General features: G+C 37.1%; 2 protein-coding genes across 2 annotated transcripts; one reads left to right on the top strand and one right to left on the bottom strand.

Annotated features, from left to right (window-relative positions):
- The first annotated feature begins 9,687 nt into the window (after positions 1–9,687).
- LOC133524992 (uncharacterized) lies at positions 9,688–11,715 on the top strand. The gene is made up of 7 exons (XM_061861173.1): positions 9,688–10,028; positions 10,192–10,330; positions 10,515–10,645; positions 10,807–10,867; positions 10,973–11,081; positions 11,171–11,263; positions 11,552–11,715. Exons 1-7 carry the CDS (start codon positions 9,953–9,955, stop codon positions 11,597–11,599), a joined length of 657 nt encoding a protein of 218 aa, XP_061717157.1. The 5' UTR covers positions 9,688–9,952; the 3' UTR covers positions 11,600–11,715.
- Positions 11,716–15,150: 3,435 nt separating this feature from the next.
- LOC133524993 (uncharacterized) lies at positions 15,151–17,259 on the bottom strand. The gene is made up of 7 exons (XM_061861174.1): positions 17,090–17,259; positions 16,868–17,006; positions 16,609–16,739; positions 15,922–15,982; positions 15,716–15,824; positions 15,498–15,590; positions 15,151–15,320 (listed from the first exon to the last, which is right to left on the bottom strand). The coding sequence occupies exons 1-7, from the start codon at positions 17,163–17,165 to the stop codon at positions 15,273–15,275; spliced, it is 657 nt and encodes a 218-aa protein (XP_061717158.1). The 5' UTR covers positions 17,166–17,259; the 3' UTR covers positions 15,151–15,272.
- Positions 17,260–19,257: the final 1,998 nt, after the last annotated feature.

The following is a 19,257-nucleotide window of genomic DNA, read 5'->3' as shown; positions in this document are numbered from 1 at the left end:
ATTATTATACCGATAAATAAATAAACTCGGAAGCAATTAATGATTTTTTTAAAGCTTAAATTTCCTTTGTCTGTATACAGTATATTAAGTAACGTGGTTAGGTCAGGTCATACTAAGCAACTTTTATTATGGGGCCAACCTAAATCATGAAAATAAATGTCTCTCCCATAGAAAACTTCAACGCCACACCAGACCAGCCAAAACTGTCATAATACAGTTAACAAATATAGTTTGTTTTTTCGTGTTTTCGGGGTTGGCCCCATAATAAAAGTTGGTAATTAAGCCCTAAATATTGACTAAATAATAATAAATATGCTGTATATTAAACGAATGAAGGCTAACTCTTCAGTCGGGCCCGATAACGTGCCGGCGTATATCTTAAAAAGGTGTGCGGAGAACCTTATGATTCCTTTGCATTTGATTTTAAACTTCCAGGATAATAAAGTACATTAAAAAAACAAAAGCTGTTGAAAGGGAAGTTGAAAGAGGGATGATTTGTTGGATAAAATCGTTCGTCGGACACAATCGGTCGATTTGAAACAATCGAAATTCGACGGACGATTTTATCCAACAAATCATCCCTCTTTCAACTTCCCACAAGTCATACGACTTGTTTGGCTTTTACCACACTGATTACACGTACGTATTACATATTGGTAATGAAATGATGTGGGAGTTTATTTTTGTCATGGGAGGAGTCTGTAAGCTGATGGAGAACACAATGTGAACCTGAAACACCAAGTATGTAAAACGTTTCTAATTTTCATGTTATTATTTTCTTCATATTTTACATAGTTATAAATAAATAACCCTTAAGCAATTAACTAAATTGTGTTGTATGTCTAACGTTCTGGTCCTTTATACATCGTGTTTTTTATAAGAAATAGTTATTTACGATACAGGTGCGAAAAATAGGTAATTCGTAACGAGTGGCGATAAATTAAAACACGACCGAAGGGAGTGTTATAAATCGACACGAGTTGTGTGAGTGCAGCTGCGGTCAGAAATGGATTGTCACCTTTACGCATATCATAAATATACACCATCTATTTTTTTAAATAAGTAAGTAATTTATTTGCATAGAATAGTGTACAGTAAGATGGTCAATAGGCTGGTACAATTTGGTTCAACTATTTTGCCTTAAGAAGGCGTGCAAATATTAATAGCTATCTAAATATTATACATATAGTACATTAATTCATTCATAAACGAATATTTTAACTATACAAATTATTACATAATATAAACTTAACTATTTTATAAGTCAACATGATGAATTAAAATAGTACGACACAGACATTATAATAAAAATACTATACAATAACGAACAGGAACCACAATTAATTAAAATGTCATATAAAGACATGATGAAAAAAAAACATTGAATCAACCCAATTAATTACCTAGTAAATATTGTGATAGGAACTCATTAATACTGTAAAATCTTTTTTCGAGTAGCCAATTGTACAATTTTGATATACAGGCTTTATATGGCAAGGATTTTATATCTTCTGGGACATGATTGTAAATTTTGATAGCCATGCAGTAACTGTTATTGTCACACAGTTTCGTGGTCGTCTTAATGGATATCTCGTATTAAAATTACATATATCTTTTAATTTCATAAACAATGATGGATTTGACTTTACACATTTAGTAACTTCCAAAATGTATAAAGATGGTAAGGTAAGTATCCTCAGCTCATAGAAAAGATCCTTGCAAGATATTCTTGTAGGTTTCTTACAAATGGCTTTAATGCATTTTTTTTGACTGATAAAGAGTCGTTTTATTTCGCAACAGTTTCCCCAGACCATCACTCCATATCTTAGCAAGGACGCCACATAACCATGGTACGCAAGTAGAGCAGTTTCCTTGTTGACACGAGTTGAAAGTCTTCGGAGTGGATAAGCAAAACTGTTTAAACTTTTGGATTTGTTTTCAATTTGTGGTTTCCATGAACAATGTTTATCCATAATTATACCCAGAAACGTCACTATATCAGTTTCCTGTATAGTTTGGTCATTGTATATGACATTCAATTCAGTCCCTTCTTTTCTATTACAGAATTGCATGACATTAGTTTTATTAAGGTTTACATTCAAATTATTTGCTTCAAGCCATTTAATTACTTTGGTAACTTCGGTATTGATAGATAGATAGATAAACCATTTATTCGCTTGCTACAATACACACAACTAAACAAAAAATAATACAAACAATAGCAACACCAAAATAAAAATTAAATAAAGAACAAAAAGCATCAATAAAAGGTAATGTGTGCTGTGTGCGTTGCAGCAAAACAAAAGGGTTCTGGCTCAGTAATACGCTCCACTCTTTCGGGTGAAGCTCTGATAATTCTGCTAGAACCCAGATCACGAACGATTCACGATGTAACAAAGAAAAAACCATATATATACATAAATATTTAGTAGCATGCCTATAAAATAATAATAAGTGTCGTAGTATGGATTATGTAAAAGTGTGGTGCGTGTTGGTGTATAGTGCCTTATTATATCAGATGTCGAGTATAAAACGGCCTACAATGGCAATATCCTTGGTACAATGCCTCAAGGGCCTATTTTAGATATAAGCTAGTTATAGTAATCATCTGTATATATCCATTATGTATATTGTTATTGTCAATAAACGGCCTACAATAATATAAAGAGTTTGTACACATACAGACTAGATTCGGTAATCTGCAACCAAGTACCCGTGCGGTATTCCTGCAATTTGTTTATTTAAAAGGTACATTTTAAAATGAGACTTAAACGATGATGACAGAAACGATTGATGTCGTCGTTATAGGTAAGTAGCTGTATTATTAGATGTAATTACTAGGGAAATATCATCAGCAAATAAAGTACATTGATAATCATTAATAACAATAAAGGGCCTAACACACTTCCCTGTGGAACACCAACTTTATTCACTGCAATATCTTATCTAACGTAGCCTATGGTATTATTATCATTAATATTTTCAATTTGTACACATTGTTTTCGGTTATGTAGGTAACTTCTGATCCAGTCCAGAGCCCTACCCCGAATGCCATATTTATAACATTTATCAAGAAGACGCTGGTGTGAGACAAAGTCAAAAGCCTTGCTCATGTCAAAGAAAATGGCACAAACTGGTTGTCTTTTATCGACTTCTTCAGTTATTTTTTTGAGTAAAGTAAATGCAGCGAGTACAGTACTTTTTCCTTTCTGAAAACCATTTTGGTCCTTGTTAATTATTTCGTATTTGTCGCAAAAGGACGTTATTCTAGAGTACATAACTTTTTCGAATATTTTTGATAGAACAGGCACCAAAGTAATGGGACGGTAATTATTTAGATCCTCTTTCTCACCCTTTTTATGCAATGGTTTTACAATAGACATCTTAAATTTATCTGGGAAAGTGCCACTAGTAAATGAAAGGTTTATTAGAAAACTTAAAACAGGTGCAATTAATAAAGCACAGTCTTTAATAATTGTAGTGGATATTTCGTCATATCCTACAGAACTAGTAGAATTTAATGATCTAATTGTTTTGCTTATTTCATTGTCATCACAAGCAAACAAGAACATTGTTGAGTTATGGGATGAAATATCACCCAAACTGTTTCTCTGTGTTGTATTATTTATGCGTTAAGTGAATATAATACTCGTTAAAGACGTCGGCTATTTCTTTAGGTTTAGTCATTTCTTTGTTGTCCTTTACAATTTTGTCTAAATGATTTGGCTTAAAATTACAATACGCTCTATTTTTAACTAGATTCCATGCAGCCCTACATTTATTCTTTGCTGTACCTAGATAAAATGATTTTGTCTTTTTTGCGAATGATTAATACAACCTCTAAGAATTTTTGAGTATTTAAGGTAGGACACTTTTGCTTGGGGAATTTTTGTTTTATAATATTGGAAACGTAATTTACTTTTTGTGATGCTAGCTTTTTTTATTCCTTGTGTAATCCAACTAGTTTTTGTTTTATTACCTATACAAGTTCTGTTAAGTGGAAAACAAAGTCTGTAAAATAATGCAAAAGTATCATGGAATTCATTAAAAGCGCTGTTTAAATCAGATTGAGAGTAAATGTTACTCCAATGCATCGACTTCAGACACTCACGGAATCTGTTCATATTATCCCGACCTAAATCTCTTTTCATCGCGTACCATTTTTCTAAACGTTCAGGCATGCTTTAAATCTGGGTGTTAAAACTGAGTGTTTGGTCTGTATTGTGGTCTGAGAGGCCTAATTCATGCACCATTACTATAGCATCGGGTATGTTGCTGATAATGTGATCGATGCAGGTTTTTAGCCTGGTAGGTGTCGTAACGTTTGAAACCATGTTTTTCAGCTCACGAGAATCCTTCGTGTCATCTTCATAGTCACAATTACATTGTACATCCTAGTGTACCTTTAATTTACTGCACTACAAAAATAACTTTGCTATATACATACATATAGTAGACAAACTTAATTTTGAGTGCAAGTGACATAAGTTACTTTCTAGATCGCCTGACAAGGTTAAAGGTAAAAAAGACCCGACCAAAATGTTCTGGCTAATTTTTGGAACGAAGTTCCTTATCGGACGGTTGGCGAATGGAGACAAGGCGAAAAAAGTGTAAGATTTTTCTGTCACGGCCCTCTTTTGTTTAAATCCTTTCACGAGAATAAGTAACCTAATTTGACCGACTTACGTATATCCTATAGTGGCGCAGTTGGCAAACAGCTGCTAAGACACAGACGATACAGACGATATCCGTCCCGTCGTGAGTGGGGACTGTGAGAATGAGCTCCGTATCAGTGTCGAAACGGTAATAATGAAGCTCTTGCACTGGTTTACTGCGAACGGTATGCAGCTCAACCTCGAAAACACGAATACTCTTGACTTCTCATTGGCTACAAGTAAGACTACAAATTCAATCCCTGTAGTAATACAAAGCACTCACATTGAGGCCGTGAGCTGCGCGAGATTCATAGGCTTCACTCTAGAGGGTAGACTGCAGTGGCAGATTCCCTCTGTGCTAGGTTGAACTCTGGCTATTATGCCGTAACTAGATTCAAAGGCTCCTTGTCCCAGATGTATCTACTATAGCCGCCTACTACGCTTATTTTCATTCCCATCTTTCTTATGGTATCGATCTTTGGGGTTTAGCTACAGACCGTGATTGCCCTTTTATAAGTCGAAGAAGAGTCGCCCGGTCCAGGTGCCGAGTACCGCCCGACGAACCGGCAAGTGATCTTTTCATTAAATTACGTATCCTAACGGTTCCCTGGCTCTTTATATTTGAGGTATGAAAACTAATTCGGTGGAGCAGGAAACACTTGTCCATCGCTACTACAACGCGTGAGTTGTCAAGACGACCGCAGGTACTAGTAATACCTAGGCACAGGCTCGCAAAAACAGGTAACTTCTCCCAAATTATAGGCCCACGCATCTATAACAGGTTACCGTCTGTTTTTTTTATGATACAGGAGGTAAACGAGCAGACGGATCACCTCATGGTCAGCGATTTCCGCCGCACATGGACACCTACAACACCAAAGGGGTTGTAAGTGCGTTGCCGGCCTTTAAGATAGGAGTACTCTTTTCTTGAAGGTTTGAAGGTCGTGATATAAAGGATGTTGGCTCAGATCTAATTTTTATAAAAAACTCAAGCGTTTCCTGCTCCAAAAGGCGTTTTATTAATTTAAGGAATCTCTGGAAGATTTGACTTCTTTAATTAATTAATATACTTTAGCCTAACGTTTAACGTATACGTACAGGGCGTAGTGTTATCTTACTGTCAATTTAATAATTATTATTTTTTCTCAATGTTTACAACGATTTTAATTTTATGTGTTTCTGACATTTTATTTATTTTATTTTATTATTGATGTTTACATGACATTACAGTAGAACCAATGCGTCACGAAGACTAACAGCAATAATAATTATAAGCATTAACAATTATAAAAACAATGACAAATTAAATTGGAACAGTTGAGCACCTAGCATCCACCACCTCACAGAATCTCAAGCATTCACTACACACTACCGCCCATCGCCACGCAAATAGGTCGCATTCAGACGTCGATGCCAGGAGCGCATTGAGCAGTGAAAGGGCGCGGAGCAGCGGCGAGTTCCTGCGCGATACGGTGCGCGCCGGCGGTACGGCCAACAGGTCGCGTTGTCGTGGTCTGAGGGCCATTCTCGGGACGTCCGGAACAAACAGACGCACGAGACCAGAGACAATTTCGGGACATTCGGGAATTGACATGAGTACCTATAATAATGTAAATTACACATCTATGACAATGTATGCTCAATACAAATAAAGAATATGAATAAGAAATGCCATATCTAGCTGTAATGACTCCGTGTATTACTTGTTTTGGTGATATTGTCACTAGTTGTATGCATTTTCGAAAGCGCGCGGTCAATAAATATTTGTTTGATCAGGTACCCCTTTTTTTACGTTTTAAAATGTTATAATTTAGTGCCTGTGCGCTCATATCCATATTATTATAATCTTTTCATTATTAATGTTTTATCTCGTGCAAGTGAAATGTAAAAATTCTTAATGAGATTAAATGATCTTAAACCTGCTTAGGTTTAAGATCATTTAAAATAGGTGGTAACAGCGACGATCCGGGTTAGATCGCCAGACGTGTATGCAGATATTGCTTTTTGTATATATATTTTTGCACTTGAATTTCATATTTTGTTTGACTAAGCGAGTGTGAAGCTCGAGCTGAGCGTATCAGTTTCAGCTTGTACAAAAATGTGTTCTTATGTTTAGTTGTTCTCCCTGCCGCGTTTCTGAACTGATGTGTGAAAATTTGTGAACAGTTTCCGTAGTTATTAATTTGTCGGTTAAACTTTTTTTGGATAAGAGAACTATTAGACAAATTTACAGCTTGCCTCAAGGACCTACTCAACACCAAAATATCTACATACCTCCAAAATATCTACCAGCTCTCGGAACATAACCACAATTCTTAAAGATTCGTTATCTAATGGTGTCCCTAGCGAAGGGAAAAGCAACACGTGTAGCCACGCTTCTGACTCGACCCTAGAAGCGGCTTCTAGGTCGCGCCTCAATAAGTCTTCGTAGGGTAGTTGAGACGAAGTTTTTTTTATAGTTGCTTTACTTTTTGTATTGTAAAAACACACAGGAAAATGTAATTCAAACAAAATTCATTCATAGCTTCTGTGATTATTTATTTATCAGAATAATATAATATAAAATAAACAGCATGAATGTCGGAATCAATATTATAGAGATACAATTTACGAGGCAGTCTCTGGTATGTCAAATTCACGTTGCCTGCTCCAACAGCTTGCACAACTGGACCCCAAACTCCTCCTATGACAAAAAGTAATTTACATACTAATTCTAATAAAGGTCAATCGTCCATCAAACTGCGATCAGTCTAAAATCAATAAATATAGTATATAGAAAGTTTGTAGGTACATAAGATTGTACATAGGATGCTTATATATCCAACATATACTATTTTAAGTACCTTATTGTCATGGATTTGCTTGTTCAAGGCTTCCACCACCCCGTTCACTTTCTGGGAGATGTCACGTCCATGCCACACTACATTCAGGTCGGACTGAAACAGGCAATATGTATAAAGACTTCAACCTCGTATATTTATTACAGGAGCGGGCTAGTTGCAGCCAAGCCATCATACGTACCTCGATGTTTGTGCTCAAGAGTAAAAGGCAGTCAATTATGCTGATGCCACTGATGGGTCTCGCACGGACGCGCACGCTACCCACCACGCGGGTGTCAGTCATCTCAGGAACAGAGGCACGATATCATTTACTGCAACAAGATATTTTTAGGGGTTTACTTTCATTAGCCAATCGTCAGCTGTCGGTAACAGTGTAATTAACTTACATACCCGAATTTGAAGCTTCGAAGTCGCGCCCGAGAATTTCTGCTTTAGCACCCTGCGATTCTGAAAATATATAAATAAGTTAAGAATGGAACGATACTGTGGGAGGTTCGCCGTTGAGAGCATCAATCGTCATCTGCTTTCAAGGTATGTATGTAATATAATCTTAAGTTATCCTGATCTCTTACTTAAAATTATACGTTCAAATACTTACTGACGACACAGGCAATCCTTGGCCACACTAGGTCGAAGTTAAGCCTCATGGTGACCGAGTTAAAGCTGAGCCGGTCAAACTTGTTCTGGGAGGTCCCCGTGCACTCCAGGCCCTCCACGTGAGCGTAGGCCCTGCAGCAGATCGAATATTATATAAGTAATTAGCATCTTTTATGTCACGGACACTCATTTCTAGAATGCATTGCAATTAATAGATACGAAAACAAAATACAAATTTTACTGTATTTTGTTTTCGTATCTATTAATTGATAAGTTGCCTATAATTTCTCACCATCCTAATCGCGTGTCTATGCCGGTGGACCTGTAGGGGATGACCAGCGGGTCATACCCGGCGTCCACGATGCGTCTGTTCATCTCGTTGACGGCTCGCTGGATCCTGTTCGTAACGGTGATGAACGCCTGGCCTCCATCTGTCGGCACATAATTGCACATAATACCTTCCACTTACACTTTACATACTTAGTCAATTCATTATGAGTGACATCCCGCACTTACCGATTTCAAATTCATCCTGGGGCAGAGCCCAGATTCCTGCAAACAGGAAGACAAAAGCAACTGCAATGACCTTCATCTTACTATTCTTAATGCACGAATAAAGTAGGTAATTTGTTGCGGAATAAATATTTATGTGCTATAAATGCCGTCATGTAATGATGTATAGCTCTACAGTACAAGATATTTATATTAAATTCATGTGAGTTTATAATCTTATATGTCTGTAGCTTTATCAAAAAAAAAACGTGATACGAAAAGGCAGGGAATCCTTTACCATTTATCGAAAAATGTAATCTAATTTTATCTTAATGATGTGTCACCGGGTAGACAATATTGCGACAGATTTTAATTACGATAAGTAGCTACATATACTTCATATGAATCTGAAAGTCAGACTTCAATGGCCATCTTCTTTCCTAGGTTTGTTGAAAACATATAATACACTCCTAACCCACCTACACTAACCTACGAGTATCTGAAGATCTGTAAATATCAGAGTAGGTACCTGTGTCGTCACTAAGACTACTTATTTGCTGTTAGTAGTTTAGTCCCGTACGTGAATTATTTTAAGCCTCGATAACTTACAAGTGATATTTTAAATGTAAGTATAAACTGAGTACATATTTAGTTACTACTGGTTACAAAACAGGTCACGGATTTGACGTTGCGAATGTTGCGATACGTAACGTACCATCAAGTGGGGTTACTGGGGACAGAAGGCTAACTTTTGATTTTTTTTTGTCTATGAACTAGTCTAGTTAGATTAACAGCTGACCCTAAGTAAATTAAATTAAAACCCGAAGCAAAAAGCAGATACTGGTAAATCCTGATTAAAAACTGTAATAAGTACCTACACTGCTGTTTGCTACTTTCCTATAATTGTAGAATAATTATTTTGTCTAATATTGGTTAAAGTTAAGGATCAGCGCAATTCTGTCCCAAGTCAAAAATATATATTAGGACATGAAGGATAAATGCAACATTTGGAAATATTGTTGCACTCTCGTAGCATTATAGATATGAAGTCAGTGCCTATATAAAAACATGTCACCTACAAAGGTCTCGATTTATATTTAATAATCATAAATATTCTTCAATGAATATGTTATGATATATATATAAAATCATTAGAGGTCCTTGATGACACAGGTCAAGATCCGATTTATTTAAGATAAGAATCGGAAATGCACTCACAATCTCATAATATTTGAGTATAAATATCACTTACATTGGCGACATCGTCATATCAGAACTTTGTATTTCCAGCACAGCAGTACAGCTGTTAACAAAAATATTTGCTGCTTAACGTGCTGAACTAACTTTTTATTTCATTGCAATACCAAAATGAAGTTCACCGCGGTCGCATTTGTCCTCCTGCTGGCAGGTATCTGTGCTCTGCCCCAGGATAAATTTGAACTCGGTAAGTGCGGAATTTCACTCATAATTAATTGACTAAGTATGTAAAGTAGTAAGTGGAAGGTACCGTTGTTCTCGGTGAGTGCGAAATATCTCCCATTAATGTAACACGACTATATAAAGTTGTAAATCGAAGATAATATATCATGTGTATTCTGTGATGACAGATGGAGGCCAAGCGTTCATCACCGTCACGAACAGGATCCAGCGAGCCGTCAACGAGATGAACCGCCGCATCGTGGACGCCGGGTATGACCCGCTGGTCATTCCCTACAAGTCCACCGCCATAAATACGCCCTTAGGATGGTAAGAAAATGACAGCATTTCAGTTACAGACTAGAAAACAAAAGACAGTAATAAAAAAATATAGGACACGAATGTTTGTCTGGATTAATAATATTTTGTGACGTTCCTCAATAAAATAAGTATTAATATTTAAAGCTGGATACGACTATAGGTAAAATGCTGATTCATGTTCGTACTGCCGCAGGGCCTACGCACACGTGGAGGGCATGGAGTGCACGGGGACCTCCCATAATAAGTTCGACCGGCTCAGCTTCAACACGGTCACCATGCGGCTTAACTTCGACCTAGTGTGGCCTAGGATTGCCTGTATCGTCAGTAAGTTTTTGGTTAGATATACTATTTTAACTAAGTGAGCGGCTTAACTAAACTGTTTGCATATCTTGAAACCAATAACTATAGTTGTGGATAAGAATGTAGGTATCTACCTCGAGCCTCGTTCTCATGATTACTCTCTTAAAATAGTTGTATCTTTTCAGAATCGCAGGGTGCTAAAGCAGCTGTCCTCGGGCGCGAATTCGAAGTATCAAATTCTGGAATGTAAGTTAGACTGTCACTAATAGCTGATGATTGTCCAATGACAATAAACCCCTAAACATATCAGTACTGTCAGTAAATGATATCGTGCTTCCGTCCTACTTATAGCCTGGAGATGACTGACACCCGCATAGAGGGCAGCGTGCGCGTCCGCGCGAGACCCATCAGTGGCATCAGCATAATCGACTGCTCATTACTCTTGAGCACAAACATCGAGGTACGCATGATGGCTGCACTGATCTGGCTTTCTAACATAATATAAGTATTATGCAAGTTTGAAATACTTAAACACATTTCTTGTTTCAGTCCGACCTGAAAGTGGTGTGGCATGGACGCGATATCTCCTACAAGGTGAACGGGGTGGTGGAAGCCTTGAACAAGCAAATCCAGGACAATAAGGTACATTAAAATAAAAAAAAATCCGTTAAGAGGGCAGGGTGAGTATCTGTTGGGTATATAAGCATCGAGTCGTATGTACCTACAAACGTTCTATATATACTAATTTTTTTTGAGACTAATCGCAGTTCGTAGAACAATTGACTTTTAATTTAATTCTAGTCTAGAGAAATTTAATTGTATATTTGCGTTATTGTTGTTTAATGGGTTGATACCTGAATAAATAACATTTTTATTTTTACTTATTTTTATTAGGTTTAGTATATCAATGTAAATTACTTTTGGTCACAGGAGGAGTTTGGAGTCCAGTTGTGCAAGCTGTTGGAGCAGGCAACGTGAATCTAACATACCAGGGACTCCCTCGAAAATTGTATTTCTATATTTATCATTCCGACATTTATGTTGTTTAATGTTATATTAATATTATACCAATAAATAAATAAGCACGGAAGCAATGAATGTTTTTTTTTTTTAACTTAATTTTCATTTTTTCATTTTTTTTTCTTTTTCGTTATTTCCGGGTTGGCTCCATAATAAAAGTTGCTCAGTATGACCTAAATATTGATACTGTATATTAAACGAATAAAGGATAACTCTTCAATCGGGCCCGATAACGTGCCGGCGTATATCATAAATTTCTTTGCATTTTATTTTCAACTTCCAGGATAATAAGGTACATTGAAAAATAACTATTGAGAGGGATGTTGAAAGAGAGATGATCTGTTGGATATAAAAGCGTCCGTCGAATTTCGATTGTTTCAAATCGATATTTCGTATGATCAGTATGTATGACTTGTTTGGCTTTTACCACACTTTACTCGTACCTATCACAGGATTGGTACTGGTAATGATGTGTAATTTTCTTTTTGTCATAGGAGGAGTTTATAAGCTGATAGAGAACACAATGTGAACCTGTAACACCAAGGACTACCTTAAAGAATTACGTACTGTTATTGCGTACTATGAAACTAATTTTCAAATTGTTACTTTTACCTTTCAACTAACTTGGGCTTCGTATTTTACTTATAAATAAATAAACCTTATGCAATTAACGAGTTTTTTTCGTGTTATTTCTTATAATTAGATTAACTTACAAGGGAAGTACTTAACTAAAAGGATTTGTGTTTCTTTACTAGCGTGTTGTGTCCTACTAGGGTGTTACCCTTTTTCTTCAATGCACTGATCTCTTATATTTTGTTACACCTTCGCATAACTGTGTTCTATGCAAATAAACTTTTTGAATCTTAATGACATCCTTATTTCTCGCGTTGTCCCGGCATTTTGCCATGGCTCATGCGAGCCTGGGGTCCGCTTGACAACTAATCCCAAGATTTGGCGTAAGCACTAGTTTTTACGAAAACGACTGCCATCTGACCTTCCAACCCAGAGGGTAAACTAGGCCTTGTTGGGATTAATCCAGTTTCTTCACGATCTTTTCCTTCACTCACTTTGAATCTTTGATGACAATTATTTATATGTAGAACCTACATTATTAATGGGGGTTTTATGACTGTAGTAAACATATGGATTTTGTGGAGTATTATACATACAGGTACTGAGATGTGAATAAAATATCTGTGGAGTCAGACCAAGCCACGACCAAGCTAAGTTGGCAGCGATTTTGATAGCCCAGCATGAGCAAGTGTTAAGTACACGTCATAATTTCATAAAATTTGACATTTAAAATAACACATGCACTGTTGTAGTACGGGCGCGAACCGTATGATCTACTACGCCATCTGATACAAGGATAATCGCCACGGCACCCGTTCATAAAAGTGATGCTAAGTTTGGAAAAAATAGTAAATAAATTAGAATTGGCCGAAAGCACGAAAAAAAGTACTACTTCCAGTTATAAAAAAAAGTGAAAATCACGTCATCTACATAATACAGGCGTCTACTAATTACTGAATGAATAAGTACTTATTTACAATAACAATATATGTGGCAACATACAGGCGCGGATACAAGGGGGGGGCCATAGGGGCAATGGCCCCCCCCTAAAACCCTGGCTCTCAGATTACTAAATTGAGTAAATTTTATTTTCTGTGCAAAAATATATGATTTTCTCAAAATGGCCCCCCCCCTAAGCCAAATCTTGTATCCGCGCCTGGAACATATAGGAATTTATATGTAGCTTCAGAAACCACTCGTCTGCCAGTTCCTATATGGCCGGAAGCTGCGTCTGCCGGGCACTTTAATGGTACCAAAAAGAGTGGAATTTACATAACCCCGGGTAAACCTAGTGTAATTAATATTTTAGCATTACCCGTAACCTGGGTAAACTTAATTTAAGTAAACTTAAGTTTACCTGGGTATACCTAAGTATTAAATTAACCAAGCCTTTTGGGTAAAGCTCGAAAATCAAATAATCTTTTACACCATTATCCAGTCAGTGTTGGGTAGACTTAGATGTATACGGGTAAACGCTTAATACGGATTAATGTAATTTAAATATTCACACTTTACCCAAAAGGCTTGGGTAATACTTATTATACCCGGGTAAACTTGAGTTTAATTAAACTTCTAACATTACCCGTGACAATATATACACTAGGCAATGCTAATATTTGAATTTTAATGAGCAATTCCTTCGCTGGGTGGTCGAGAGGTTTCCGTGCCCTTATGTGGATTGCACGTTTTTGTAAATTGAATATTTTATCGCGATCTGCAGCAGTACTCAGTACGCAGTACTCAGCAGGTCCACTTCATAGTTTAGTATAGCGCGTAAATATCCGAAATATGTTTATTTTTAAGTTATCCTCAGAGAGGCTGTGGGTCAACGCTTAGCACGCTGAGGGGGGCCTTTTCAACAAGTATTTTGTATATGTAGTAGTGTAAGTCAATAGTAAATCCTAAATACTAGGGCTTGCAATATCGGATGGCTTCAGATTCTAATTCCGGAATTATTTTTGGTATTGGGTCCCAATTCCGGAATTCCGGAACTGGTTCCGGAACTGGTTCCGGAATTGGGTTTCGCCATATTTTTTTTATAGTAAACACCCCTATAATGGAACAGGCACCAGTAATGGGATGGTATAGACAAATCCTGTAAAATAAATATTTACCATCAGTTTTTAATCGCTGTCAACATTTTACTATAAACAAGAGCCAGAGAGCTGCTTAAGTTTAATTTTTCATTGATGTTTGTTAGTTTGAAAATTGATTGCGCCATACATCCCATGACTGGAGTAAAAAACCATAGTTTTAATTGGTTAATAATATTGAAACCAATCGAAGTAGCTTTCATTAAATACATAGAAAACATAAAGGACGAATTGGACGTTCAAGTTTTAAAGCATCTTCTTCTTCCTCGCGTTGTCCCGGCATTTGCCACGGCTCATGGGAGCCTGGGGTCCGCTTGACAACTAATCCCAAGATTTGGCGTAGGCACTAGTTTTTACGAAAGCGACTGCCATCAGACCTTCCAACCCAGAGGATAAACTAGGCCTTGTTGGGATTAGTCCGGTTTCCTTACGATGTTTTCCTTCACCGAAAAGCGACTGGTAAATATCAAATGATATTTCGTACATAAGTTCCGAAAAACTCATTGGTACGAGCCGGGGTTTTGAACCCGCGACCTCCGGATTGCAAGTCGCACGCTCTTACCGCTAGGCCACCAGCGCTTAAAGCGATCTTGAACTTTAAAATTTGAATTATGTTGCACCGGTTATTTTAAACGTGAAACTTCTATGAAATTATGATGTTTACTTGACACTTGCACCCTATGGACTATCAAAATCGCTGCCAACTTACCTTGGTCTTAATCTCCTACTTTTTATATTCATGTCAAGTTTTATTAAGTACATTAAAGAAGTTTATTCTTTAATGTACCTAATAAAACTACCAAATATACAGATCTAGGAAAATTAAGTTTAAAATAAAATATATTTGCTACCGTGATAATTTACGAGTATTTATTGGTATAATATAATATAAAAGTAAACAGCATGAAAGTGGGAATCATTCACATAGAAATACAATTTTCGAGGTAGTTTCTGGTATGTCAGATTCACGTTGCCTGCTCCAACAGCTTGCACAACTGGACCCCAAACTCCTCCTGTGACAAAAAGTAATTTACATCAATACTAATTCTAATAAAAGTCAATTATCCTACGAACTGCAATCAGTCTAAAATCAAAAATTATAGTAGGTATATACAAAGTTCGTACGAGTAGATGCTTATATACCCAACCGATACTATCGCTAGCCTCGTTAACGGATTATATTAATGTACCTTATTGTCCTGGATTTGCGTGTTCAAGGCTTCCAAAACCCCGTTCACTTTGTCGGAGATGTCGCGTCCATGCCAAACCACTTTCAGGTCGGACTGAAACAAACAATGTGTTTAAAGACTTCAAACTCCAAATTCGCATATTATACTCGCTGTTTAACTTATTTTGAAATAATATATATTTGGCAGCGGGTTAGTTGCAGCCAAGCCATCATGCGCACCTCGATTTTTGTACTCAAGAGTAAGGAGCAGTCAATTATGCTGACGCCACTGATGGGTCTCGCGCGGACGCGCACGCTCCCCTCTACGCGGGTGTCAGTCATCTCCAGGCTGTAAGTAAAACAGAATTACGATAACATTTACTGCCACTTCATATTTTTAGGGGTAAACCCCTAAAAATATGAATCAGTCAGTATAATTAACTTACATCCCGGAATTTGAAGCATCGAATTGGCGCCCGAGGATGGCTGCTTTAGCACCCTGCGATTCTGAAAAATTATAAGTATGTATATTAAGTATGTATGTGTAAGTGTATGTAAATGAACGATACTGTAGGAGGTACGTGGTTAAGGGCATCAATTGTCATCTGGTTTCATGAGATATATATGTCGGAGAATTTATATTTTCATCCCACTTCTGATGTCGGGAATCGTGGGCGTATCATACTAGCGATAGCACATCAGAACCTTCAATAGTGGATGACGACGGCTTTCAATGAAATACGATGTTCAACTCACAGAATTTACTGGGCAAGACTGCTTACAAATCATAGCACACGTTATACTTCTTATCTTAAGCAAGCCAGTGGGTTAGACCTAGGAACCGCCACCGACGTCATCTTCTCTCGTTTTTGTCTGCGGAATGATTGACAGCATAACTTCATTTGTTTTCGATTTCAATTGTTTTAACAGCGCACTCTATGACGCCGTGGCGGAACTGCGTCAAACGCCACTCAGGTGTAACGTAGCACCCTAGCTTGCTCTATTTGTCAAATATGGCGTGATGAATAGCCTCTTAAAGGCGATAGATGACATAATTCTGTCGTTCTCCGACATATATATAAATTTTAATCTAACTTGATCTCTTAGCTGAAATAGTACGTTCAAATACTTACTGACGACACAGGCAATCCTTGGCCACACTAGGTCGAAGTTAAGCCGCATGGTAACTGAGTTGAAGCTGAGCCGGTCGAACTTGTTATGGGAGGTCCCCGTGCACTCCAGGCCTTCCACGTGCGCGTAGGCCCTGCGGCGGATCGAATATTAAGTAATAAGCATCTTTAAAGTCTCTGACTGTAAGTATAATACCTGTTTTATTTACGAACGTCACAGAAAACGTTATTCACACAGACAGATATGTTGCCTATTTCTCACCATCCTAAGGGCGTGTCTATGCTGGTGGACCTGTAGGGGATGACCAGTGGGTCATACCCGGCGTCCACGATGCGTCGGTTCATCTCGTTGACGGCTCGCTGAATCCTGTTGGTGACGGTGATGAACGCCTGTCCTTCATCTGTCGACATATAATGCACATGATACATTCGACTAACTACTTCATAATGTTCGGATACAATATGGGAGACATTTCGCACTAACCGAATTCGACCTCATCCTGCGGCATAGCCCAGATGCCAGCAAGTAGGAGGACTAAGACGACTGCAGTGAACTTCATTTTTGTAATGCACGAAATTTGTATTTAAGAAGCAAATCTTACTATGATGCACGTCGGAAAAGCAATCATGCAATGACTAGGATTTTCTGTTAGTACCCAGTATTTATATTCAATTTATGTGAGATAAAATGTTTAGATAGCTGCAGCTATACAAAAACAAACAAAGATAGCAAAGTACAGTGAGCCCTTTACTACCTATCAAAAATTCAGACTTTTAGATTAGATCAGTCTAATATTGCTTATTTAATGTGCCACCAAGGTAGACGAAGATAAGATAACGCTGATTTTAATTACGATGCCTACTTATTCAAACAAATCTGAATGACAGACAACAATGGCCTTATGTTACATATACGGTTACATACAGTTGCTATATGAATTCGGCAAAGGTTTTGGAGCAAGACTGTTGGAATACGTTAGAAGGTTTCCCCTTTTTAGTTTAGACAGTATGCACTTGTTTTGGGTAGAGCTGTAGCGCCTGTAAACTTTTTATTTAAATTGAATATACTTTTTCCAATTAATTAATGTACTAGACACCTCGTATGTTGGATTTAATCGTTAAAGATATCCTCGCTCAAGAAAATCAAACAGAGGCAAATGGTTGGTTTGTTGGTTGAAAGGTTGAAACCTTCAGTCTTTTAGTAGGTAACTGGCAACAATAATTATACATTTGAATTCAGAACTATCGCCCTGCTAGAGGAATAAAGATCTGCAGGCGAGCATTCGGGGGGTGGCAGTCATGTTAATTTTGTAATCTAGCTGAATGATATAAAAAAAATATACTCGTATATACAGTGTGTATTTTTATATAAATCTTGAAATATTTTATATATAAAGGAAAGTATACATCTAGCAATTATAATAAACATAATGGTTATAAGTGTTATAACTTGTTTTATATTGACGTATACAAAATATATGCTTATTTCTTACATAAGTTATTATTGTTACAGGTTTATCACTCGTCCATAAAAGGCAAGGCAAGAACCAGAAGTACCTACATAGTTTGTTGGCAACCTCCCTAGTCTATAGGTATGGTTTGTATGGTTACTCTTACAACAACAGGGTATAAAAAATTAATAAACACCAAAATACCTCTTGTGTATAATTTATTAATTTAGTATTGTACAACAGATTAAAATAGGATATAATAACCTCACAAAAAATTAAAAAATCAAATCTTGTTTAAATTAAAGTAAATATTTTTTATATTTTGTTAGGTATCTGAAAAGGCAAACTTGTTGGCTACAAAGTATCGCATTTCGCTGGACAAAAGCCTTCAGTACAAATTTAAAACTTAACCTGTTGGATTCCAATAATATTATATAGGAATTTTATCTTTAGACCAAACAAAATTAAATGGGCATTGGAAAAATTTAAACCAATCGGCGGGAGAAGACGGAGTGTTTCCAGCACTTTTACATCAAGGATAGGACCTCCTCCTTCCGCATCTGGCCAGAATATTCCGAGCAAGTATTGCATGGGAATTATACCATTGATCTGGTGTAAAGGACTTGAAAGGTCATACCAAAAGCAGGGAAAAAGGACTATTCGAGAAACTAATCGAGGAAATAAAAACCGAGAAAGCAACCAACGTATTTTAAACAGCACAAACTTTTGAAAAAAAAATTGTTTGAAGGTTCAGAACCCATTGGCGACAGAGTTAGGGCAATTCAACATTTTTCAAAACGAAAAACATTTAGAGAACTAAGGCGTTTTCTTGGCGTTCTTAATTTATATTAAAGCAACAACAGTATAATTTGGACTACTGAGTTGGAAAAAGCTTTCACCACTTGTAAACAGAGTATTGCTAGAGCGGCCCTGTTAGCCCATCCAGACCTCCGGGCTCCGTTAGCCATTGTTCGTGATGCATTTGATTTTGCTATAGGGTCGATCCAGCAACAAAAAGTGCAATGCCACTGGCAATCACTCGGTTTCTCGGTTTCAAACTAAATATGACCGACCGACCGTTAAAAAATCCCATGACTCATGTTCGCCTCCCGATTTTAGGTACCTAGATTTAATTTCACAATTTACCACTGACTTTAGGTAAATCGCTGCCGAAGACAATGTCGCAGCCGAAGCATTCTCG

This window comes from Cydia pomonella, chromosome 14 (genome assembly GCF_033807575.1).
Source record: "Cydia pomonella isolate Wapato2018A chromosome 14, ilCydPomo1, whole genome shotgun sequence".
Classification (NCBI taxonomy): Eukaryota; Metazoa; Arthropoda; class Insecta; order Lepidoptera; family Tortricidae; genus Cydia; species Cydia pomonella.
The sequence above is the reverse complement of the archived record's forward strand: the minus strand, read 5'-3'. Positions and strand labels throughout refer to the sequence as shown.

Excerpts from the sequence above, each read along its gene's own strand:
- LOC133524993 (XM_061861174.1), bottom strand. The coding sequence starts at position 17,165 with ATGAAGTTCACTGCAGTCGTCTTAGTCCTCCTACTTGCTGGCATCTGG. Across the intron at positions 16,740-16,867 it reads ATAGACACGCCCTTAGGATG|GGCCTACGCGCACGTGGAAG; the intron begins GTGAGAAATAGG and ends GATCCGCCGCAG. Across the intron at positions 15,825-15,921 it reads GATGCTTCAAATTCCGGGAT|CCTGGAGATGACTGACACCC; the intron begins GTAAGTTAATTA and ends TTTTACTTACAG.
- LOC133524992 (XM_061861173.1), top strand. The coding sequence starts at position 9,953 with ATGAAGTTCACCGCGGTCGCATTTGTCCTCCTGCTGGCAGGTATCTGT. Across the intron at positions 10,868-10,972 it reads GAAGTATCAAATTCTGGAAT|CCTGGAGATGACTGACACCC; the intron begins GTAAGTTAGACT and ends TCCTACTTATAG. Across the intron at positions 11,082-11,170 it reads TCTTGAGCACAAACATCGAG|TCCGACCTGAAAGTGGTGTG; the intron begins GTACGCATGATG and ends TTCTTGTTTCAG.